This window comes from Hyla sarda, chromosome 1, assembly GCF_029499605.1.
Source record: "Hyla sarda isolate aHylSar1 chromosome 1, aHylSar1.hap1, whole genome shotgun sequence".
Lineage (NCBI taxonomy): Eukaryota > Metazoa > Chordata > Amphibia > Anura > Hylidae > Hyla > Hyla sarda.
The window spans coordinates 283,597,269-283,622,886 of NC_079189.1; the positions used below are offsets into that span (position 1 = coordinate 283,597,269).

The following is a 25,618-nucleotide window of genomic DNA, read 5'->3' on the forward strand; positions in this document are numbered from 1 at the left end:
ATGTGCAGGGGACGCACAGCTCTATGTACTGTTCACACAAAGCGTGACGAAACCCACGTCTCCCCGCGCAGGCAGGGGGTCCCATCATACAGCCCCCCGACTATCCTTATACTCTCTTACCTCTCTGCTCCCCACTTTCTCAGCTCCCTCGCTCTCCCCCGGAAGTGCGCTAACTAGCAGGACGTGACGTCGTCCATCACAGAACTTTATTGCTAAGAACAATTCGGACATTCTCGTCTTCCGGGTGCATAGGCGGGGCTCCCCTGTGTACTGGGCACGTTGCTTAGTCCACTCTCTTAGTAGAACCCGGGCTTGCCATGGTCTTAGGATGCGCTATAACGAGAAGGAGCTGCTGTCCCTCTCCAGGCAGAGAGCGGAGAAAGCGGCGGAGCTAAGCATGAGGGGCCCCAAGAAGGGCAGCGGTGAGTGACAGTAGGGCCAGCATCTACTGCTATATAGGAAGAAAGGACTATAGTCCTCCGGCCCACTAGAGGGAGCAGGTGCTCGGGAGAGATACTACCTGCCTTCTTAGAAAAAGAAAAAAAGCAAATCCTCCGATTTTAAAGTGCATCTGTCACGTAAAAACACATGTAAAGAGCTGCGAACACCTTTCAGTACAGCTTAAAGGGATTACCGAAGATTATTCCAAAAAACAGCACACCTGTCCTTTGTGTGTGTGGATCTGCAACTCCGTTCCATTGAAGTGAATGGAGCCAAGTTGTAATACCACACACAACCTGGAGACAGGTGTGGCGCTGTATTTTCAAGAAAGTTGCTCTATTTTCTGTATAAGCCCGTAACATGTATTATCCAGTCACTAGTGCGACTTTAGGGTGCTTTTTGTAATGTGTCCAGGACTGTCTGAGAGGCAGGGCCATGATTTTCATTTATAAATAATTGGGTGTTTTGGATCAGTAATTTAATTGAACTATCAAATATCTGAAAGACACAGTAATATTTCAGTAATGAAATGAAGTTTATTGGATGAACAGAAAATGTGCAATCTGTATCAAAAGGAAAGTAGACAGGTGCATACATTTGGGTCATTTTGTAGATTTAAAGGGTAGCTCCCACCATCATGATTTTTTTTTTCTGTCCCTGCCTATTGCACTTCTATCCCTAACACCCTCCCTGTCTTTATTTTTATTTTACTATTTTTAAAATGGCATTTAGTCTGCCTGGTAGTGTGCTCACTACCAGGCAGACTTCCCCAGCAAGCACCACGTCACTGATGCCTGCTGGGGCCGGCACTTCCGCCCTTAGTTCTCCTAACAGGGTGCCTCCAGCTGTTTCACCACTACAACTCCCAGCATGCCTTGACATCTATTGGCTGTCAGGGCATGCTGGGAGTTGTAGTGGTAAAACAACTGGAGGCACCCAGGACAGGAGTTTCATGGGGGAAGGAGTGAGCCAGGAGCCGATGCGGGAGGGACTGGTGCGGGGGAGACTCTTCCTGCCGCTCGGTAGGTAAACCCAAACAAACCCCCCCCCCGTACCTTGCAGCAGCGCCCCCCCATCCCCCCCCATCCCCCCGTACCTTGCAGCAGCGCCCCCCCCATCCCCCCGCACCTTGCAGCAGTGCCCCCCATCCCCCCCGCACCTTGCAGCAGCGCTCCCCATCCCCCCGTACCTTGGAGCAGCACTCCCCGCACCTTGCTGGAGCAGCCAACCCCCCGCGCCGCCCGCACCTTGCAGCAGGGCCGTCGGCGAGTGCGGGAAGCCGATGCGCAGCCCTGGCTGTTACTGCGCCTGATTTTTCTGCGGCTGTTATTTCGACTGATTTCCTGCCGGAATCAGTCAGAATTTTGCAGTGACGTCACTCCGCACTGTATTCGGCCACTAGGAGGGCGCCCCCTAGTGGCCGAATTTCAAATTGCTTTTAAAATGTTTTAAAAGCATTTTTTAAATAAAAGTATATTAGAGATATGTTTATTTTTCATGACAGTGCCCATTTAAATACCTAGCACTGATTAATTGGAACACACAATTTGTTTGGTGAGCTCATTTATGGACATTTAACAACGGGTTTAGTCAGGTTTTCTTTACTATAATTGTCGCAAAATTGTCGCAACTGCGACTACGCGATTTTTCGTGCGACATTTTGACTGGAAAGCGAGAAAAGCAAGTCTTCCAAAAATTAACTACGTAGTAATAATTTTAACCCCTTAAGGACTCAGCCCATTTTGGCCTTAAGGACTCAGACAATTAAATTTTTACGTTTTCATTTTTTCCTCCTCGCCTTCTAAAAATCATAACTCTTTTATATTTTCATCCACAGACTAGTGTGGGGGCTTGTTTTTTGCGCGACCAGTTGTCCTTTGTAATGACATCACTCATTATATCATAAAATGTATGGCGCAACCAAAAAACACTATTTTTGTGGGGAAATTAAAACGAAAAACGCAATTTTGCTAATTTCGGAAGGTTTTGTTTTCACGCCGTACAATTTATGGTAAAAATGACAGGTGTTCTTTATTCTGAGGGTCAATACGATTAAAATGATACCCATTATTATATACTTTTATATTATTGTTGCGCTTAAAAAAATCACAAACTTTTTAACCAAATTAGTACGTTTATAATCCCTTTATTTTGATGACCTCTAACTTTTTTATTTTTCCGTATATGCGGCTGTATGGGGGCTCATTTTTTGCGCCATGATCTGTACTTTTTTTTTGATACCACATTTGCATATAAAAAACTTTTAATACATTTTTTATAATTTTTTTTTAAATAAAATGTATTAAAAAAGTAGGAATTTTGGACTTTTTTTTCGTTCACGCCGTTCACCGTACGGGATCATTAACATTTTATTTTAATAGTTCGGACATTTACGCACGCGGCGATACCAAATATGTCTATAAAAAATGTTTTTTACGCTTTTTGGGGGTAAAATAGGAAAAAACGGACGTTTAACTTTTTTATTGGGGGAGGGGATTTTTCACTTTTTTTTTACTTTTACTTTTACATTTTTTTACATTTTTTTTACACTTGAATAGTCCCCATAGGGGACTATTCATAGCAATACCATGATTGCTAATACTGATCTGTTCTATGTATAGGACATAGAACAGATCAGTATTATCGGTCATCTCCTGCTCTGGTCTGCTCGATCACAGACCAGAGCAGGAGATGCCGGGAGCCGCACGGAGGAAGGAGAGGGGACCTCCGTGCGGCGTTATGAATGATCGGATCCCCGCAGCAGCGCTGCGGGCGATCCGATCGTTCATTTAAATCGCGAACCGCCGCAGATGCCGGGATCTGTATTGATCCCGGCACCTGAGGGGTTAATGGCGGACGCCCGCGAGATCGCGGGCGTCGGCCATTGCCGGCGGGTCCCTGGCTGCGATCAGCAGCCGGGATCAGCCGCGCATGACACGGGCATCGCTCCGATGCCCGCGGTTATGCTTAGGACGTAAATGTACGTCCTGGTGCGTTAAGTACCACCTCACCAGGACGTACATTTACGTCCTGCGTCCTTAAGGGGTTAAAATGGACTACGGGTAGTCAGGTATTTATTAACTGCGACAGTCACAACAGGGATGTGGAAATCCTATAGCCCGACGCCCGGGACAAGTAGTTTTGGGTGCCGGGCAGGTGAATTGTTCATAGATTTAGCCCTGTATCGGGCTAGCAGGGCCGGACAGACTTCTCCCTTATTTTTCTTTAATGTCGGTGTGAGGCGCGGGAGCGGATGGAAGTCTCCACCTCACACCAGCTCTGAGTGTATGGAGGGGGGCGGCGGCCTCCAGCTGACTGCAGAGCCCCCTTATCTCCCCTCCCGGAGGATGGACGAGGATGGACGCAGCTCAGAAGACACAGCAGGGTGAGAGAAAGGACGAGCACAGCTCCGTGCACATTTCCATCCCCCGCACACAGCTCTATCCCTCCCCCTCCCCCTGATCTGTCTAGACAGGACCTAATCCACCACGGGGCGGTTGCTTGTTTGCACGGGGAAAACACAGAGCAGGGGAGAGAGGGAGGACGGAAATCTCGCCTCACACCCGCCGGGACTACAGCTCTGATGTCCACTCATGGCGGCTCAGGTGAGGAGGCAGAGAATACGGGCAGCGGCAGGAAGGGTGGTTGTATATGTATGGTGTGAGTGTATGTAATGTATAATGGGGGGGCAGCGGCAGGTGTATGTATGATGTGTGCATATGTATGGTGTATATCAGTGTTTCCCAACCAGGGTGCCTCCAGCTGTTGCAAAACTACAACTCCCAGCATGCCCTGGGCATGCTGGGAGTTGTAGTTTTGCAACAGCTGGAGGCACCCTGGTTGGGAAACACTGGTGGATATGTATGGTGTGAGTGTATGTGTCTATGTGTGATGTGTATGTAATGTATGATGTGTGTATAATGTCTAAGTGTGATGTGTGTATGTGATGTATGATGTGGGGTGGGCAGCGGCAGGTGTATGTATGATGTGTACATATGTATGGTGTATATGTATGGTGTGTGTATGATGTCTGTGTGTGATGTGTATGTAATGTATACTGTGTGTATGATGTGTATGTAATGTATGATGTGTGTATGTAATGTATGATATAGGGGGCAGCGGCAGGTGTATGTATGATGTGTGTATAATGTCTAAGTGTGATGTGTGTGTATGTGATGTATGATGTGGGGTGGGCAGCGGCAGGTGTATGTATGATGTGTGCATATGTATGGTGTGAGTGTATGGTGTGAGTGTATGTAATGTATGATGTGTGTATGATGTGTATGTAATGTATGATGTGTGTATAATGTCTATGTGTGATGTGTATGTAATGTATACTGTGTGTATGATGTCTATGTGTGATGTGTATGTAATGTATGATGTGTGTATAATGTCTATGTGTGATGTGTATGTAATGTATAATGTGTGTATAATGTCTGTGTGATGTGTATGTAATGTATAATGTGTGTATGATGTCTGTGTGATGTGTATGTAATGTATAATGTGTGTATGATGTCTGTGTGATGTGTATGTAATGTATAATGTGTGTATGATGTCTGTGTGATGTGTATGTAATGTATGATGTGTGTATAATGTCTAAGTGTGATGTGTGTGTATGTGATGTATGATGTGGGGGGGCAGCGGTGGGTGTATGTATGATGTGTGCATATGTATGGTGTTTATGTATGGTGTGAGTGTATGTGTATATGTAATATATGATGTGGGGGGGGGGCAGTGGCGGGGGTGTGTGTATGTATGATGTGTATGCATGAATGTTTTGTATAGGAGCGGACTGTCACGTCGGGCATTAGGGCAGTTGTGCCATCTAATTTTATTTATTTTTAGTGGCACCCGCACTAAATTGCACCCCCAGAATCCCCCCCTTCATACTCACCCGACGACCAAGAGCCCCACGGATGCAGACAAACATGCCCAAACCAAAACTACAACTCCCAGCATGTTGGACCATAACCTAAACTGTAGAACTATAAAGTGTAACATGCTGGGAGTTGTAGTTTTGGTTCGGGTCAGCTGCAGAGCCATAGGCTGCATCAGGGCATGCTGGGTGTTGTAGTTACTAACTGCAATTCCCAGTATTCCTTGACACATCCTATGGCTCTGCAGCTGACACAAACCAAAACTACAACTCCCAGCATGTTACACAATAACCTTAACTGTCCTACTATACAGTGCAACACGCTGCAACACCCACACAACCATAGGCTGTATCAGGGCATGCTGGGTGTTGTAGTTATCTAGTAACTAAATGCAACTTCCAGCATTTTCTGACACAAAATGCACCATATAAACTGGAGAAGCAGAACCCCCCCCCCCCCCCCCAGTAACATAAGTCCCTATTGAGACTGAAAAATAGTGATTAAAATATTTTAAAAAGTGCGTATATATGTGAATAAGCCCCTTTCCTAATAAAAGTTTCCAATTTTCTTTAAATAAAAATAATGTACAAAAATAAACATAAGTGGTATCGCTACATGTGGAAATGTCCAGGCTATTAAAATATAATGTTAATTAAACCGTACGGTGAACGGTGTAAATGTAAATAATAGTCCAGAATTGCTCATTTTTGGTCACTTCATTTGAGAAATTTTTTATGGTGATCAAAAAGTTACATCTAGACTTTTCTGGGCTTGTCTGGGGTGTAAGAGGAGCTACAGCTCTCCCTCCGCTAATATCTTGACATACTGCGATCACCTATTAAACCATTAGATCACCACTGTCAGCAGTGTCTAAAGGATCTTATATCCATCCCTGGTGGTCTAGTGGGGGGGGGGGGGGGGGAGGGGGAGATCAGACTATTTTGGTTGAAATTATTTCATCAACCAGGACAAGTAGAATTTCTTGAGGGACAAGTAGATTGTGTTCCGCTTTAGTCCCTTGGACAAGTAGTTTTTTTTTAAATTTCCACACCCCTGCACAACTGCACAAAAAAAACAGGGTTAAAAATTGACTAAATTTACTCCAGCTCAAACATGGAGCAGAAAAAGCTACTACCAAAGTAAAAAAGGAAAAATTGCTCACGTGAAAGAAAATTATCAACAGGCTGAAACCAGTTGGTAAATAAGTCACACATAAGCTTATTTTTGTTCTAAATTTGTCGCATGTGCTTTGCGTCAACGCATTGTGACATTAGCTTTAGAGCAAAACAGAAAGTGCTCTAGTTTAGAACACTCTTGGGTTTGCAGTGGGCAGGGATTTGCTACATCCACCTTTTTTTTTCTCCTTAGTAGCTTTTTGGCGTAAGGAGATCTGCCGTGGCACAAATCCACACAAAGGCAGACCACACTTGAGAAAGTGATTGCTCACAGCCAAAAGTTTCACAGGGGAAGGAAGTTGTTACGTCATTTGTTTCCACCCTTTTTTTGGGATGTTGGTTTGGTGACATTGCACCATAGTTCTTAAATGCTGTGAGACACTTTGATAGCTACGGTGCAATGGCACCAAACCTTGGCGCAAAATGAAGGCAGAGAAGAAACACTTAGCAACATTGCTTTTTGTAAATTCCCTCCATTAAGCCTTGAATTTCATAGACAAGTGCATCCAATCATGAGGAAAGGAATTTAAAGGGGTACTCCGGCGCTGAGACATCTTATCCTCTATCCAAAGGATAGGGGATAAGATACCTGATCGCGAAGGTCCCGCCGCTGGGGACCCCCGTGATCTTTCACACAGTACCCTGTTACCATCAGCCCCCAGAGCATGTGCGCTCCTGGTCTCATGACTGCCAATCACGGGGCTGGAGTATTGTGACATAACAGCTCCGCCCCCTCAATGCAAGCCTTTGGGAGGGGGCGTGACAGCTGTGGCCAATTGCAAGTTGTTTTTCTCTTTGACTCTCCTCTGAAGAGTGGTAACATGGGGGCCTCAAAACAACTCTCAAATTACCTGAAAACAAAGATTGTTCAACCTGGTTTAGGGAAGGCTACGAAAAGCTATTGCAGATATTTAAGCTGTCAGTGTCCACTGTGAGGAACATTGTGATGAAATGGAAGATTACAGGCACAGTCCTTGTTAAAGGGGTTATCTAGGAATAGAAAAACAGAGCTATTTAGTTCAAAAACAGCTCCACATCTGTCTCCAGGTTGGGTGTGGTTTTACAACTTGGCTCCATTCACTTCAATTGAACTGAGATGCAGAAGCACACCCAATCTGGAGACAGACGGGGAGCAGTTTCTGAAAGAAATTAGCTCTGTGTTCTATTCCTGGATAGTCCCTTTAAGGCCAGAAGTGGCAGGCCAAGTAAAATACAGTGGTCCCTCAACATACGATGGTAATCCGTTCCAAATGGACCATCGTTTGTTGAAACCATCGCATGTTGAGGGATCCGTGCAATGTATAGTATAGGACAGTGGTCTACAACCTGCGGACCTCCAGATGTTGCAAAACTACAACACCCAGCATGCCTGGAGTTTTGCAACATCTGGAGGTCCGCAGGTTGAAGACCACTGGTATTGGAGGTTATACTCGCGTGTCCCCGCCGCTCCGGACCGTCACGGCTGCCCTGGATGTCGCCTTCCATGGCTATCGCCGCGTCCCCGGGGTGTCCCCGACGCTCCAGCAAGGCCTCGGCTTCCCCGGCATCCTCGCTCTCCATCGCCGTCATCACCTTGCTACGCACGCCGCTCCTATATGATGACGGGAGGGCGTGCGCAGCGAAGTGATGACGACGATGGAGAGCTCCGACGATGCAAGGGATCCCGAAGAGGACGCGCCGGACCCCCGAGGACAGGTAAGTGATCGTCAGCGGACCACACAGGGCTCCATAAATGGCTATCCGGTTGCAGCTGAAGCAGTCTGCGCTGCCGGATAGCAGTTTATGCGATGGCCCCGACATACAAAAGCAACGTATGTTGATGCTGCCTTCAACATGTGATGGCCTCTGAGAGTGATCGTATGCTGAAATGATCATATGTCGGGGCCATCGTAGGTCGGGGGGGACACTGTATCAGTGAGGCAAAAGCAAAATATGTGCATGGGAAAAACAGCCACAGATCACATCTAAAGACCTACAACATCATGTTGCTGCAGATGGTGTCACTATGCATCATTCAACAATTCAGCACACTTTGCACAAGGAGAAGCTGTATGGGAGAGCGATGCGGAAGAAGCCACTTGAGTCGCTTGAGGTGTGGAAAAGCACATTTGGACAAACCTTCCAATTTGGAAGAATGTGCTGTAGACTGATTAAACAAAGTTGGAGTTATTTGGTCATAACAAGGGGCGTTATGCATGGCATCAAAAGAATAAAGCATTACAAGACAAACAGTAAAATTTGGTGGAGGTTCCATCATGCTGTGTGGCCAGTGCCGGTACTGGGAGTCTTGTTCAATCACATGGATTCCACACAAATACTTGAGAATAATGTAGAGGAATCAATCACAATGTTGAAATTCCGACACTGCTGGATATTTCAACAAGACAACGACCCAAAACACTGCTCCAAATCTACTCTGGTGTTTAGGCAGAGGAACAAGGACAATGTTCTGGAATGGCCATCCCGGTCTCCAGACTGGAATATTATTGAAAATCTGTAGTGTGATATGAGGCAGCCTGTCCGTGCTCGCAACCATCAAACCTAACTGAACTGAGATGTTACATAGTTAGTATGGTTGAAAAAAGACATACGTCCATCAAGTCCAACCAGGGAATTGAAGGGAAGGGTGTAAGGGGATAAGGGGAAGGGATGTAGTTTTATAATTCTGCATAAGCATTAATGTTATTTTGTTCCAGGAATGTATCTAACAATGTTTTGCAAGAAGAAACAGTCCAAGATGTCTTCATCCAAAAGCCAGACACTCCTTACCGGCTAAAGGAAGCGTCTAGAGACCGTTGTTTCTGCTAAAGGAGGCTCAACAAAATAATCATGATATATTTCTGTTGTGGTGCCCAAATTTAGGCACCAGTCTACTTTCGTTTTGATGCAGTTTGCCCTTTTTTGTAATTCTATAAACCTCATTTCACTACTGAAATTTATATTACTGTGTCTCAGATATTAGCTCAAAATTATATTGCTGATAAGAACACCCAATTATTTCAGGGATGTGGCATTCCGATCGGCCATGCAGTTCCGGGCGCTGGACAGGCAAGCAGGGCCGGACCTGACAAGCGCGGTGGCGCTCAGCAGTCTGTATGGAGCCGGCTCCATACTCTGCAGCCCCCCGGCTGTTTTCAGTAGCTGGGGGCCGCCGCTAATAGGCAGCATGCTGCGATCGCCACGGCTGGCTATTAACCCTTTAGATTGCTGCTGTCAAAGCTGACAACGGCATCTAAAGGGACATGTGAATGCTCCCTGGTGGGCTAGTGGGGTGGATCCACTATAGAGGTACCCAAAGGGCTTACCTCTGCTTCCCTGGTGTCCGTGGATCTGTCATTGATAGAGCTTGGCTGGACTGGGCTCTATCAATGGATCACAGAGCACACAGATCATTGGAGTGCAATAGAACTCTATTGATCTGTATGAGGAATCCTAATGAGTCCTCCTATTAGTCCCCTAAGGGACTAATAAAGTGTAAGAAAAAAAAGTTTTAATAAAAAAAATGAACATATTAACCCCTTCCATGTTAAACGTTCAAATCACCCCCTTTTCCTATATAAAAACATGTAAACATAATAAAAATATTTGGTATCGCTGCGTGCGTAATTGTATGAACTATTAAAATATAACATTATGTAAATTACGTACAGTAAAATACGTAAATGTAAAACCACAGAATTGCAATTTTTATAATATCCCAGAAAAAAAAGTTAAAAAGCGATTAAGTCAGATCAATACCAAAATTGTATCAATACAAAAAACTGATTATGGCCCAAAAAGTGATCCCTCGTACAGCCTGGTATCCGGGGAAAAAAAAAGCTACAGGGGTCAAAAAAGGGCAATTAAAAAAAGTTTAGAATTTTTTTTTTTTTTAATTAGTAAAACATGACGGAAACCATACAAATCTGGTATTGCTGTAATCAGGTGACCTAAAGTATCAAAACAACATGTTATCTCAACCACAAGGTAAATGGCCTAGAAAAGAAAACCATCAAATTTGCTAAATTATCTTTTACTATTTCAATTTCACTTCACCAATTATTATATAATATTTTTTAGTTTTTTTTTTGTTTGGAGAATGTTATTGAAGAATTAAAAGGTATCATTATAGTAGGTAGTTATGGTTATTATAGGGCGAGGAGGAAAAATGAGAGCGTAAAAGCGAAAATTGGCCCGGACAAGTGGATCGTCATGAGGGACAAGTAGATTTTTCTCTGTTGCAGTCCTTTGGACAAGTAGTTTTTTTATAAAAAAAAAAAACCTATATTTATTTATGAAAATCATGGAAATGGTCAGGGGGGTCTAAACTTTTGCATAAAACTGTATGCATTATGCCGCAATGCACTTTGATGGTGCATGTGCAGTAGAACTACTCGCGGCGGCCCTGTGGAGTTCTACTCTGCATGTGCTGCGTTGTCTGTAGTTCAAGACAAGGGCTGTGACATAAACAAATATAGACCTAGCCTAAGCCATAAATACCAAATTATTGGGGTCCCAACTCCTGACAACTCCAAATCAGTTTGGGTCTATTCACACAACAGAATTTCCGCCAGCGAAATTCTTCTTAAAATGGAAGCTCAATAGACTTCTATGGAAGAGGGTGGAAATTTAATTAAAAAAACTACTTGTCCACGGGACTAAAACTGAGAAAAATCCACTTGTCCCCTTTTACACTCTCATTTTTTCCTCCTTGCCCCCTATAATAGCCATAACTACCTACTATAATGACACCTTTTTAATTATTCCACAACATATGCTCGGAATCAAAAAAATATATGTATTGAAGTGAAATAGAAAAAGTAAAAGATAATTTTGTAAATTTGGTGGTTTTCTTTTCTACGCCATTTACCTTGTGGTTGAGATATGTTATTTTGATACTTTAGATCGGCCTGATCACACCAATACCAGATTTGTATAGTTTCCGTCATGTTTTACAAATTAAAAAAAAAATCAGAACTTTTTAGAATTTTTTTTTATTGCCATTTTCTGACCCTGTGGTTTTTTTTTATTATATTTTTATTTTTCCTGCTTACGAGGCTGTATAAGGGCTCTTTTTTTGGGGGCCATAATCTCTTTTTTTTGTATCAGTACCATTTTGGTATTCATCTGACTTTTTAATCGTGTTTTTTTTTTTTTTTTAATGGAATATTCTAAAAATTGATATTCTGTTTTTTTTTTTTTTTTTTCATTATTTTTTACATTTACCTTATTTACCGTACGGGATACATAATGTTATATTTTAATAGTCCGTACAGTTACGCATGCAGCGATACCAAATGTGTTTATTTTTATTATGTTTACATCTCTTTATATTTTATATAGGAAAAGGGGGTAATTAGAACTTTTAATATTGAAGGGGTTAATGTGTCTATTAAACTTTTATTTATTTATTTTACACTTTTAGTCCCTTAGGGGGCTTTTAGGAGGATTCATTAGATTCCTCATGCAGATAAACAGAGTTCTATTGAACTCCATTGATCTGTATGCTCTGCGATCCATTGATAGAGCCTGGTCCAGCCAGACTCTATCAATGAGAGAGCCACAGACACCAGGGAAGCAGAGGTAAGCCCTCCGGCTACCTCTATTGTGCATCGTCCAAACCTCCACCCCACTAGCCCACTAGGGAGCATTTACATGTCCTTTTCGATGCTGTTGTCAGCTTTGACAATGGCGATCTAAAAGGTAAATGCAATCGCCGCATGCTGGCTATTAGCGGCGGCACATAGCTACTGATAACAGCCGGGGGCTGCAGAGTATGGAGCTGGCAGGAGTCGGTAGCCCGCTCCATACACTCCTCTAAGCGCCGCAGTGCTTGTCGGGGGCTTTCAGGTCCGGCCCTGCTTGCCCGAAGCAGGGCTAAGGGCCTGAAAAATTCACCTGCCCTGCGCCCGGAACTGCATGTCCTGGGCGTCGGGCGATAGGAATTCCACATCCCTGAACCTTTATATTTTAATAGTTTGGACATTTACGCATGCAGCAATACCACATCTGTGTTTATTTTTCATTACATTATTTTATTTTATAAAATGGGAAGAGGGTGATTCAAACTTCTATTAGGGGAGGGACTTATTCACAATAAAGGGGTACTCCGGTGGAATTTTTTTTTTTTAATTAAATCAACTGATGCCAGAAAGTTAAACAGATTTTGTAAATTACTTCTATTTAAAAATCTTAATCTTTCCAGTACTTATTAGGGGCTGTATACTACAGAGAAAATAATTTTCTTTTGGGATTTCTTTTGTCACAACCACAGTGCTCTTTGCTGACACCTCTGTCCATGTCAGGAACTGTCTAGAGTAGGAGAAAATGCCCGGCATCCTTAAAGGGGTACTCCGCCCCTAGACATCTTATCCCCTGTCCAAAGGATAGGGGGACCTCCCCGATCTCTACTGCAGCACCCCCTGTTTCTCAGCTGCACAGAGCGAGGATCGATCTGTGGCTGATGACGGGTGATGCAGGGGACGGAGTATTGTGACGTCACAGCTCCGCACCCTCAATGCAAGTCTATGGGAGGGGGCGTGGCGGCCATCACTTCCCCTCCCATAGACTTACAATGAGGGGGCACAAGGGGGAGGAGCTGTGATGTCACGATAGTCCGTCCACTGCATCACCCGTCATCAGCCTCAGATCGATCCTCTTTCTGTGCAGCTGAGAAACAGGAGTGCTGCAGGAGAGATTGTGGGGGACCCCAATGGCAGACCTTTGGATAGGGGATAAGATGCCTAGGGGCAGAGTACCCCTTTAAGTAGCAAGACACAAGGGCAATAATAGAGACACACCATTGCTCATACATGTATAGAGGGAATGCAATATGGCCTCTTCAGCAAGCTTTTCATACAGCACAGTGTGTAGCAGAACAGTTTGATGTACTTTGTTATATTGCAAATGTTCTTTTTCTTGAATTAAATGCGGCTTTTGTTTATGTACTGTCCTTCTCTTCATTCAGTACTGAAGAAGCGTCTGGTGAAATTGGTTGTGAATTTTCTGTTTTACTTTCGGGCAGATGAAGAAGAGGTGGGTAACTTCTGTCCTCAAGTGTGTGTGGTATTATCACTTAGCTCTATTCGCTTCAGTGGAACTGAGACGCTAAACCACAAACAAACTTGGTGCTGTTTCTGGAAGAAAGCAGCTATGTTTTTACTTTTAATCCCTTTAAAATTTGGGTTATAATTTAACACCTTAAAGGAGTTGTCCAGGATAGAAAAATAGCTGAATTGGACATTTGTGGTGCTATTTTTATAACCCTGGATCACCCTTTTACTGCTAAATAACTTACAAGCCTGGCCTTCTCCCTCAACGCACAGCCACCCACTGAGCTGTCACAACAGTCGCAGTCCCTCCTCAGTATGTCTGACTGTGGTGGTCGGCCCCGGCCTATGCCCTGTGCTCCGGAGTTTGCTTTGTTCGTAAATGCAATCTTCCTGATCAGGCTGAGCGATCCTGTTCTGCCTGCAATGCGGATTCTTGGTCCATGACTCTCTTCCTGACCGCCCTGTCTCGGAATCCACCCCAGTTTGGGCCCTTCCTTTTTATTTCTTTTTGTCACTTTGCTGTTTTTTTTCTGATTAATTGATTTAAAAAAATGATCGATTAATCAATCTTTAGAATCATTGTTATAGTTGCAGCCCTAGACATTCTTCTGGAACAAGGATGGAAACACCTGTAATTACATTTTAGCCTCTGCCCTTTTCTATCTGATCTTGTTGCTAAATGGACCCCGTCGTCTTTGGGGGACCCTTTCTATGTCGCCTGTGGAAGTCCCTACCTCCATCAAAAGCAACCTCCAACAAGCATACAGAGATTCTTGTCAAGTCTGCTTTTAAAGCACCGGTTAATCTCTCATTCTGGCTTTCGCCTCCACCTGGGTCACCAAGGTGGTTTCTGCTTGGTCCAAACAACTTTAAGTGATCTTGTCTTTGGCCCCTCTACCAAGTTTGCAGAACTTGCTAGGCAGATTACCCATGCGGTTAAATACCTCTACCCTGACACCCCCCCCCCTCCTTAATTTGTCCAACTGTTATGCCTCGGTCGCCAGCAACATTGTTGTGCCTCACCAATTCCTATGGTATCAAGCTTGGAACTTGGACTCTGCTTCCAAGTGCTCTCTTACCGGTCTCTCCTTTTGGGAAATCGCTTTTTTTCATCAAGCGCTTGGTTGAAATGGAAATTGAGGCTACAGGAGGGAAGAGTTCTCTCTTGCCGCAGGCAAAGTCCCATTGTCCTACTCTTTGCCACAAGGATTCCTCTTTTTAATCCTTTTGGTTATTTCCCTCCACAATTCAGACCCAGTCCCTTCTGGAAACCTTCTGGAGTCTCTTCCTTGGGTGGGCATCCATATGTCTTATTTTTTTTTTTTTTCAGTAACAGTACACAGGTTGTCATTCAAAGCTCTTTGGTGCCCAAAAAGGTGGATTATTTCCATCAATTCTTGCTTAACCTACACCTGCACTGTTTGCGCATGATGTCCTTACAGACGGTTATTGCCTTCATAGACCCAGGCGAGTTTCTGACCTCAGTGGACAACCAAGAGGCCTACTTTACACTCTTTTTGTATTTTCTCTAAATGTATTTGTAATTTTAAATTAAAGATTAATATTATACCTTTTTATCAAATTTTTTATTTCTATATTGTTTATGGCTCATTAAAAAGGGGTATTCCGGTGGAAAACTTTTTTTTTTTTTTTTTTTTTTTTTATCAACTGGTGCCAGAAAGTTAAACAGATTTGTAAATGACTTCTATTTAAAAACAAATCTTAATCCTCCTTCCAGTACTTATTAGCTGTTGAATACTACAGAGGAAAATCTTTTCTTTTTGGAACACAGTGCTCTCTGCTGACATCTCTGTCCATTTTAGGAACTGTCCAGCGCAGCATATGTTTGCTATGGGGATTTTCTCCTACTCTGGACAGTTCTTAAAATGGACAGAGATGTCAGCAGAGAGCACTGTGGTCATTATGTCAGCAGAGAGCTCTCTGTTCCAAAAAGAAAATAATTTCTTCTGTAGTATTCAGCAGCAAATAAGTATTGGAAGGATTAAGATTTTTTTAATAGAAGTAATTTACAAATCTGTTTAACTTTCTGGCACTAGTTGATTTAAAAAAAAAAAAAAAAAAAAAAAAAGGTTTTTCTCTGGAGTACCCCTTTTAAGGAGTTCACCACACACTTGCTATCTTACTTTCAGAGGGCTACTATAGCGGTACACTAATGGTGGGGGTGTGTATATGCACATGCATGCATCCCACTTCTGTGATTTTTATTTTTTATTTTTTTCCCCTGTTTTGGGGTGCCTTGTTGGTAATCTTTTGCAGGATAAGTGAACTGCTTTGCTGTTCAGGATTCAGACTCTAGCTGTTTTCTTATTCCCATCTCAATGAGGATAATGTCCTTCCTGTGTGCCCTGCCCCAATCAGATTCTCAGTAACACTCTCCCCAAAATTGCATGTTGTGCATGTTATCTGCACTTTTTTCTTGCTTACCTAATCTTTCTGACATTCGTAGGTAAATACAATTAAAGCCATACTTATTTCATATGGACTTTTTTTTATTTTACTACTCAAGAAAATGTCACCTTCTGACTTCTGTAACACTTAATTTATCTTATAAAGGTTTGTATGAGGGCTCATTTTTTACGCCATTGTGTTTTTTCTCAACCTGAAGTTTTATTTAATAGTTTGGACATTTCCGCAAGCTAAGATAACATGTTTTTTTTTATTTTTGTTTACATTATTTTATGTGACAAGTGGTAAAGTTTATTCATATTTATTACATTTGGTTTGCCGAGGTCCCAATCTGCCCAACTAAAGGACTGGCACCAGCATTTTAGAAATTTTTAGATCCCATCATCAACTTTGATCAGAAGATCTAAAGAGTTAATTCTAATATGCTGGTAACAGCTGGGACTCGCCCAGTGTGAAGTGAGCTTAACCCTCTGCAATCCACTGTTCCTAATGTGGATAGCTAAATCTGCCAGGCAGTGCTCTCTGTATGTATTGCAGTCACAAATCCTATCCTCCACAAGAAGTGAATGACGGGGCACTCGCTATCAGCTTCAACTTCGGTCTTCTATATTCATAAAGAAGTACATATGCACACATACAGTGCATGAACACAGATAAGGAGATGCTTCTGTGGCCATGAAAACAGATCAACAAAAAGTTATTGCTAATAAAAGCATATTAAAACCAACTAGACAAGCTCGGGATTAATAGTAATACACTTAACTCCGTACATACAAAATAGAGCACATACAGTATAAGTGGAACAACAGGTAATTAATTGATTTACTTTTACCCTATGCCCTGCCAACTAAAGTTCCTTACAGTTAGTATTCATAGGAGAAGAAGAGCATAACCCACAGCAATAAATACCTTTTTAGGTCTCCAATCCTTTTGCTCTGTATTTTTCTTACTTAGTTTTTATATGTAATCTCTAATTGTCATGTTTTTCTTATGTCACAATCGGTTTTTCTTTAAGGCTAGGATTCCACTGAGATTTTTTCCCACCAGCAAAAACGCCAGGAAAAACTGCCACGAATTTTCCTTGCATGTTGGCAGTTTTTCTGGTGTTTTTACTGGCGTTTTTCCTGGTGTATGGAAATAGCCAGTTTGTCCCCTGTGGCAGTTTTCTCACTGCCTTCAGGGTACCACTCTGTGGGTCGGATGCTGAGCGCTTGGTCCAGAGAGTGTAAGGAGAGGAGGAATGATGTATAGCATCACTACTCACCTTCCCGGCAGTATAGTATACAGGGGTGCATAGTGTACCTGTGTAGGCTATACAGGAGCCGAGAATTCTGTCATTATACTGACAGCATTCCCTGCTCCTATAGCTGTTTGGGCAGTATACAGTATATACAGCTATCTATACGGGGAACCCTGTGTGTTTTTTTTTTTTTTTTTTTATTTATTTTATTTAAAAAAAAAAAAAAAAACGTATAGGGTTCCCCGTATTTTCATTCTCAGAACAATACCAACCAAACAGCAACAGCCTAGGTGGGCGAGGACCCTTTTTACTGGCCCTCCCCAGTGTAAATAACTCCAGCCTGTTAACGCCTTGGCCCAGGAGCGCCATTTTTGACGCTCCGGGCCTGTTGGTACCGGCTCTTCCCGGCACCCCTGTGGCAGTGGGTACCAGGGTAATAATTGGTGGTTAGCACTAGCTGTTTTTGGGGCTAGCGCTAAGCCCTAGCTTAGTAATGGATTCCGTCAATAAGACCGGCTTCCACTACTGAAAAATTCAATAAAAAAAAAAAAAACACCACATTGGAAAAATTATTTTATAAAAAAAAAAAACACTCCCCCTTTAGCCCTCATTAACCATTTTATTAAAAGAAAAAAAATTAATCCGCCGTAATCAATCGAATCCGCCGTAATCCTCTACATACACTGATCTGAAACGAGAAGAAAAAAAACACAAAAAATTTGGTTATGACATTTTTGGCGCTGTCCGCTGGGGAGAGCACCCATAATGCAATGTCTACCCAAACAGGGAGCCACCAATTGGTGCAAAACTACAACTCCCAGCATGCCCAGACAGCCTTTGGCTGTCTGGGCATGCTGGGAGTTGTAGTTTTAGCAACAGCTGGAGTCTCCCTGTCTGGGTAGACACTGCCAGAAGGGTCTGTTCACATTATACAAAATGGACAATGTGAACAGAGCTTCAGATTTACTAGCCTGGTTCCCTTCTGTAGCTCCGCCCCCTAATTATGTCATCACTAATTATGTCATCACTCCGTCTTCTGTATACACTATATACAGCTATCTTTAGATAGCTGTATATAGTGTATACCACGCAAAGGTTAACCTACACTATCCAGCAGTGTAAGTTAACTCTTTCCTTGCTGGGCTTGCGCACAGCTCACCAAGGGGTTAAGTGAGCCAGCAATGTGTATACTGTATACACATTTCAGGCTCACTGTAAGTTCTTGCTGGGCAGTAGATATACGATGTATACCTACGGCCCAGCATCAGCTGTTCTCCCGACTCTGTAGCCCTGAGAACAGCTGATCCCGACATTCACATCAGGAGGATTGCAGCAGGTGTCAGGAGGAGTGACATCTGCTGTGATCTGTTCCTTACTGCAGGTACTACTACTCCCAACATGGAGCACACTCTGCTCCATGCTGGGAGTTGTAGTACCTGCATTAAAGGAGTAGTCCAGTGGTGAACAACTTATCCCCTATCCTAAGGAAGCGCTGCCTTCGGCAATCTCCGGCTCTGCCATAGAGATGTATTGAGGGGGCGTGTCGGCCGCCGCTTCGTGCGGAGGTCGACACCCGCTATCTGGCCGGAGAGCCTGGCCCCCGTACAGAGAGATCGCAGGGGGCCCCAGTGGTCGGACCCCCTGCGATCTCAAACTTATCCCCTATCCTTAGGATAGGGGATAAGTTGTTCACCACTGGACTACCCCTTTAATAGACCGCAGCGAGTGTAATTTCTGACACATGATGCAATCTGTCTATTAATACAGGTACTACAGCTCCAAGCATGGAGGAGAGTGAACTCCATGTTGAGAGTAATAGTACTTGTAGTTAAGGAAAGATCACAGCGGGTATCACTACTGACACCCGCTGCGATCCTCCTGTATAATGTATAGATCCGGCGCTCTTCTATGGTCCCCTGCACTGCTGTATATATACACACACATTCCTAGAGCTGTGATAGGCTGGAACCATCTGGCCAATCACAGCTCTCTGCGGGAAATATGAATGTATATATACTTCAGTGCAGGGGACCATAGAAGAGCGGCCGCCGCATCTATACATTATACAGGAGGATTGCAACTGGGGATCTGTCAATTAGTACAGGTACTACTACTCCCATCATGAAACAGTGTTCCATGCTGGGAGTAGTAGTACTACCTAAAAACTGTAAAACAAAAAGTGAAAAACACACACACACACTACAATGCTACATTTTTAGTGCCCTACCCGCCCACATAAATTGATCTCTGTTTAAAAATGAATAAACATTTTGTAATAAAAATAAATTAGATACAATTGTATCTTTTTTTAAATTTTTTTAGGGTACCCTACGAAATTTTAATTAAAAAAAAGTTATCTCCATAAATATTTTGGATTGCTTAAGTCCAAAAAATAAAAATAAACGCCTGCAAAAACACAAAATTTAAAACCAACATGGCGTTTTTCTTGTCGGGCATTTTGAAAATCCAGCCTCTGAACCCGAAATTGCTGAAAAAATGCCAAAAGGATAAAAAAAAGCCAAACTGAAAAACGCCAAGTGAATCTGGCGTTTTGCAGTTTACTATTGACTTTTAGGTAACATCTGGACGCCATTAAAAATGCCAATTTTCCCGCACGGTATTTTTTCAGTGAAAAAACGCTGTGCGGGAAAATTGGCGTTTTTAATGGCGTTTTTGCAAAAAAACTCGGAGTTCCAGCCTAACAGCTTTTTTCAAATCTACATCTTCTTGTAAAATGTACCAGTTATTAAAAATAGCATTCTTTATCACCCTAGTGATGGGGCATTTTCAAATGAAAAAAATAGCCTTTTTCTTTGTTCTTAGCAACTGTAGGTAAAACAAAGCGCCCTAAGGGTATCCATCTACTTTTTATTAGTGGTTAAAAAATGCCTACTCAGACACTGGCTAGCATTCGTGACCCCTAGTATAGCAGAAATATTAGCATCATTTCATGGGACCATGCAAAAAGAACTAATGCTTACACTCCGAAGTACTGACCTACATACTAAAGCGTTTTTCCAAAAATGGAGAAGATATATTTAATATCTTCCAAACGTGACAGAGAGACAGCGTATCATGAAACATTTTTGCTATTCAACATGGTACTGTCTAGAGTCCCTTAAAGGGGTATTCCGGCTTTAGACATTTTATCTCCTGTCCAAAGGCCGTTACGCCCCCTCAAATAGACATAAAGGGAGGGGGCATGATGTCACGAGGGGGGTGTGGCGTTACGTCACATCTCTAGTCCCGAAAACTTACGGTTTCCAAGCCTCGAGATGCAGCTCCGCACATAATGCGGGTGCTGCAGGGAGATCGCAGGGGGTCCCATTGGCGGGCAAACCGCCACATTGACATAAAATACAGAGTATTAATCATGTACTGTTCTGATTGTACTTTATACGATGTACTTGCTTGCTTCACATATGTACCAGTGATATTGCTTTTTCATATTTCCTGTGAATAAAATTCTATTTAAAAAAAAAAATACACCAAAATTCCCATTGTCCGGAAGCATGTTTATACCTTGAAGACAGGCACAGGAACCACTAGATTCATACAGCATATGAATGAGGTACACGCTGATGAGGTTAATGGATTTCAGTTTGCCAGGGTGGAACATGCTTGTAATGTGGAGGACAAGCATGAGATATTGATAAGGAAAGAAGCTAGATGGATTCTTAGATTAGAAGCAATGGGTCTGCTAGGATTTAATGACTGTACGGATTTAAGTGCATCACTATAAATCCCGAGCTTGTCTAGTTGGTTTTAATGAACACTCTCTTATGTTGATCTGTTTCCCGGGCAACAGAAGGTCAGGGTTTATGTAAAGCTATTTCCAGTGAATTGAAGTTGTGAGCCAATTGAAGCTCATAGTGCGAAGCGGCACCCTTGCCCAGGGAAGCGTCCCCTTATCTATGTTCATCCATCTCTATCCTGCACTGTATTTGTGTATATGTACTTCATCAATAAAGAACACTGAAGTTGAGTTCATTTCTTGTAGATGATATGAAAATATTATTATTCCTGAAAAGTTGCATTTTTTTTCTTCTATTGTACTCTACAAAATATCTTTCAGTTTTATGGTTAAATTTATAGTTAAAGGAGAGGTTTAATTACAATTGCCTCTGCCATATGACTGTGGATGTAAAAATGAAAGTATTATGGCTTTAGGAGGCGAATAAAATGTAAATAAAACTTGCTTGATCGTAAAATATGTTATATATATATATATAATTTTATTTTTCTTATAGCCCATTGGAGCACTGCTTTTAGAACACTGCATGGTGAGGAAGGAAGAGGAGAAAAGTTTTTTAATATGTAAGTACTGTGGGGGGAAATATGATGCAGAGCAAAATTGGTGCCATACCAACCAATCAGATTTCTCTTTCATTTTTAAAAAAGACCACTGAAAAATAAGAGAAGCAATCTTATTGGTTGATATGGGTCACAGCACCACTTTTCCTCTGCACGGGTTTTAATAAATCTCCCCCTTGTATTTTCATCTTGAACACTGAAGCTGGCCACTGTCATCAGATAGCTAAATAATTATCTTGTATATAAAGATGGACAGAATTTATAGTGAAAACAAAGTCTGATAGGTAACAATCTATTCTTGTTCCCCACCCCAAGCAGATTGTTAGCAGGACTCACTAACATGTGACATCTATAGCTTCATTTAGCTCGTTCAAGATATTGTAAGAACTAAATAGACCATTTATCAATGATTTCCAGCCTTCATTGATGAGCCAGACAGGAAGTACTCATTTGAATGCAGCAGTCGGGAACAGCGGGACGAGTGGGTAGAAGCACTGACTAATGCAAGGTGAGCACCACATTGGATGAAGTAGAAAGATCTTAAAAGGTCCACTAAATTTGTAAGGGTAGTATAGTCCTTGTGTAGTACTATTTTCAATAACCTGATTCCATTTGAAATATCATGTTGCTAAAAAAAAAAAAAAAAAAAAAAAAAAAAAAAAAAGGGCGATGTCCCAAAAATGTTCGTACTGAGTTGTGTGTACATTAAGTGTATTCACACGTACAGTATCCTATTCATAGTTGACTTGAATCTTTGTTCAGCCATTTAGTTTACATTGAAATCTGCAGCTTCAAATATGTGCAGGATACTGTGTGTGTGAATACACCCTAAAGATATATAGAACAGTCTTTTTATTGTTCACATCCTTGGGTACCTGATTAAATCACTACTTGGAGCAGGAATGGACGAATTCCTGGCGCAAACTGCTATAGCGATAAAAATTTTGACTTGGCACCTAGGTTTTACAGTCCAGTTATTTAATTCTACCCACAAAACTATTTACTAACTTTGAGCTGCAACATAGGACCTCCCATTTCCTAATGGCTGACAACGAACATATGCATTTTATGCTTGCCGTTTTATAAAGCTGTTACTTACAAGGATGTAGCCAATAGGATAAAAGCTTCTGTGAGGCTGACTGGCTCTATGAAGAGTGTGATTTTTAATTGGTTGGGATAATGTCCAGTCAGATACATTTGATCAAGTGTGCCTTAACTGGAGGCAAAGGGGTGGGCGTGGGGTACACCAAAGGATTCCACTCTCTGTTGGAGCATCACTGGGTCTCAGCTGAGAGACAGGAAAGGACATGGTTGCATAGGGATAATGTGGGATAAGTGTTGCGCTGAAGGGCCATCCCCTACCTTTTTGAGACTAACTGGTCTTGGGACCTGCTGAGGCAGAGCATCGCTGTGGCCACTGACGGTGATCTCAAGATCAGATAGTCTCGGAAGGGGGCAGACCCCATTCTGGAGATCGTGGAAGTCCCAGTGGTCTGACCCCCACCATGATCATACTTGTCCTCTATTCTGTGGATGGAGATAGGTTTTATGCCCCTTACAATTGTTATACCTAAAAACAACAACCTTTTTAAAAACTAAAACTTTTTGTGCTGGTCATAAAAAAAATCCTGAATACTAATTTATTTGTCAATCCCTGACCAAGAGTTTTCTGTAAAAGATCACCTAGTATGTTTACGGCAATAAACTTGCTTGTGTTGCAGTACTGTTGGGCTTGTGAGCACTATCTCTGTCGGTTCCATCAGTAAAGAGAGGGTCACACAGGTGTACAACCATTTATTCACAAACTAATCCCTTGGACCCCCCCTGTGGTTATAAATTTTACCTTTTGAAGAACGAAACTTCCAGGAAAACAATACAAAATCCTCTGCTTTAGGTTGAGATTATTTTGATAATTTATGACCATGGGATGTTTAATGTGTACATCAGAGATTGTACAAAAATATTAATTTTGTTCTTCTGTAGGCATATTTAGCCAAATTATAGAGACATTACGTTTTTGTATTTTTGAGCTTTTGCTGTTTCAGCTACGAGTTCATGAGGAAAAGTCTCCTGTTTTATAGAAATGAAATTCTGAAAGTTAGTGGAAAGGTGAGTTAAGAGTATGGGGGTCATTTTGAATATTTCATGGCATTTCTGTTTAATAAGATACTTACTTTGGCTTATGCGTGTAGGATCCTTTGGAGCAATATGGAATATCGGAGGAATCTCGTTTTCAGCTGGAACCCACAAGCATCTGATGTGCATCTTGTCTCTGTTCAAGCAACAGCCTTGTTTTTCAGCCCAGACACTTCATTGTCTTTCATTGTCGGTACAATCTGTATTAGGCTGTATCTGATAAACTGGGTGATCGCTTGTCCAAGATTAGTGATGCAAAAACTGAAAATTGAAGGACGACTGAGACAAATTGGTTCACGTCGGATGTAAGCATTCTCCAATGGACTCATCCCTTGCTCTGCACTTGTTTACCTTGAGATAGTTGAATGTTTTTATTACACAAAGTCTTAATTTAAAGATACATGGGCACTTACATTTCTAAACGTAGTTTCAGCACTGACATTTCCATTTATCTATTTGCTGTAACATTTGGTGTGAACAGCAAACCATATCTAAGATAAAATAAATACTGTACAGTAGCACAGTGGGGAGTTTAAAAGCAGCCAATCCCATACAGTAGTTTACAGTAAATGTTACACTGAGTCTTTTGTATCCTAGTTTAGAAACTGGTTTTGAGGCCACATTTTAGTTTTTATCTGGTGTGTTTTATTGGCCTTCATAGTATGACTGGTTAATAAACCGGATGTAAACTAGACCCACAAGATAAATAATAAACCCCCCCCACTGTGATCCTCTTTCAATGCGTTAGTCACTTTTAGGTGTTGCTCCTCATTTGTTGAGATTTCCTGCATGCAGCAGTGTTCTGACAGATTTTATTTGATAAACTAAAAAAAAACTAAACATCTTTATCCATGTTGAAGGGGTTATTAAAGGGAACCATTTACACAAATAGAGCGAGAGAGACATCTGCTACTTGGGGCATGGAGATTGCCCTGATGAATCATGAATCACATTAGTGTGATGAGGATGTGTGTTAGGGCTTATTCACACTACAGAATCTCTTCCTGGAATATTCCATCTAAATTGCACCTTCTCAATAAACGACAATACATTTCAGAGTGGATTCCGCTAAAAGTATGAACAGATTAATTTTTTCAGTGGAGTCTGGAGACCATAATTTCCACGGAGGAATGTCCATTGCGGAAATTCATTTTCGAGAGTGGTGCAGGAGAATCCTTTGCCATATTTTCAAAGTGGAATTCTGGAGCTCAATTCTGCTTAGAAAATTCACACTACAGAATTTCTGAGCAGAATTCCATTTAGAATTTCCAAGCAGAATTTCAGGCGCAGCAGCGTTCCATGCTGCCAATGGGATTCTGCTGCACAGTGGACTTCACAGTTTTCTAGGCGGACTTTTGGCTGGGCAAAATCCCCTCTAAAAACAGCGCCAGAACATTGAACTTGTTCAGTCTGTGGGGACAGCAATGTCTGTGTGGTTGGCGCTGCCCGCATTTGGAAACTCCCGCCGGATTTTGTCCAGCAGGAGATTCCGTAGTGTAAAGCCGGCCTTAGTCTTTCATGCTGCCCATTGTTCTGGCAACATGAAACTAATGACAGATTCCCTTTATATTAGTGGCAATGTTTCTAAAGAAGATAAAGGCAGAATTTTTTATTTTATTTTTTTTATGTCAAATTTTTATTTTTCCAAAATGGGAAAAAATACATATGATTTTAGCAGATAGGCAAATTTTTTATATTTTTTTGTTCTGTTTTTTTAGATCAAGGCTTCTCAAAATGTTTCTATTGGGGCCTTGCCATCTGTAGTGGAAGTGATTGCAAAAATATTAAATAATGCCTTGTCTACATTTCATTTATCTCTTAAATTTTGTATTACTATAATATAAATATAAGATGTTTCAGTAATGTTGCTGAACCAGATGTTGTTGTAACCAGAGAAAGGACCGTGCAGCACACATGCAGCGTAGGCTGCTTTCACACTATAAAATTCATCCGTTTTAAAGATCCGTCTGATGTTCC

At 42.1% G+C, this 25,618-nt stretch overlaps 2 protein-coding genes across 3 annotated transcripts in view; one reads left to right on the forward strand and one right to left on the reverse strand.

Annotated features, from left to right (window-relative positions):
- Positions 1-257, reverse strand: part of SF3A2 (splicing factor 3a subunit 2) — a 32,758-nt gene extending 32,501 nt beyond the window's left edge. Inside the window, exon 1 of the mRNA XM_056574195.1 lies at positions 121-257. The gene's annotated coding sequence lies outside the window, so the exon portion shown is untranslated. The remainder of the gene's footprint in view (positions 1-120) is intronic.
- PLEKHJ1 (pleckstrin homology domain containing J1) lies at positions 180-25,618 on the forward strand. 2 transcript variants are annotated; one of them, XM_056574210.1, is made up of 6 exons: positions 180-422; positions 13,440-13,507; positions 21,442-21,508; positions 21,923-22,013; positions 23,536-23,614; positions 23,698-25,618. In XM_056574210.1, the coding sequence occupies exons 1-6, from the start codon at positions 329-331 to the stop codon at positions 23,761-23,763; spliced, it is 465 nt and encodes a 154-aa protein (XP_056430185.1). In that variant the 5' UTR covers positions 180-328; the 3' UTR covers positions 23,764-25,618. The 2 variants fall into 2 exon arrangements, with proteins under 2 accessions (XP_056430185.1, XP_056430196.1); XM_056574221.1 differs by having other exon boundaries at positions 23,551-23,614.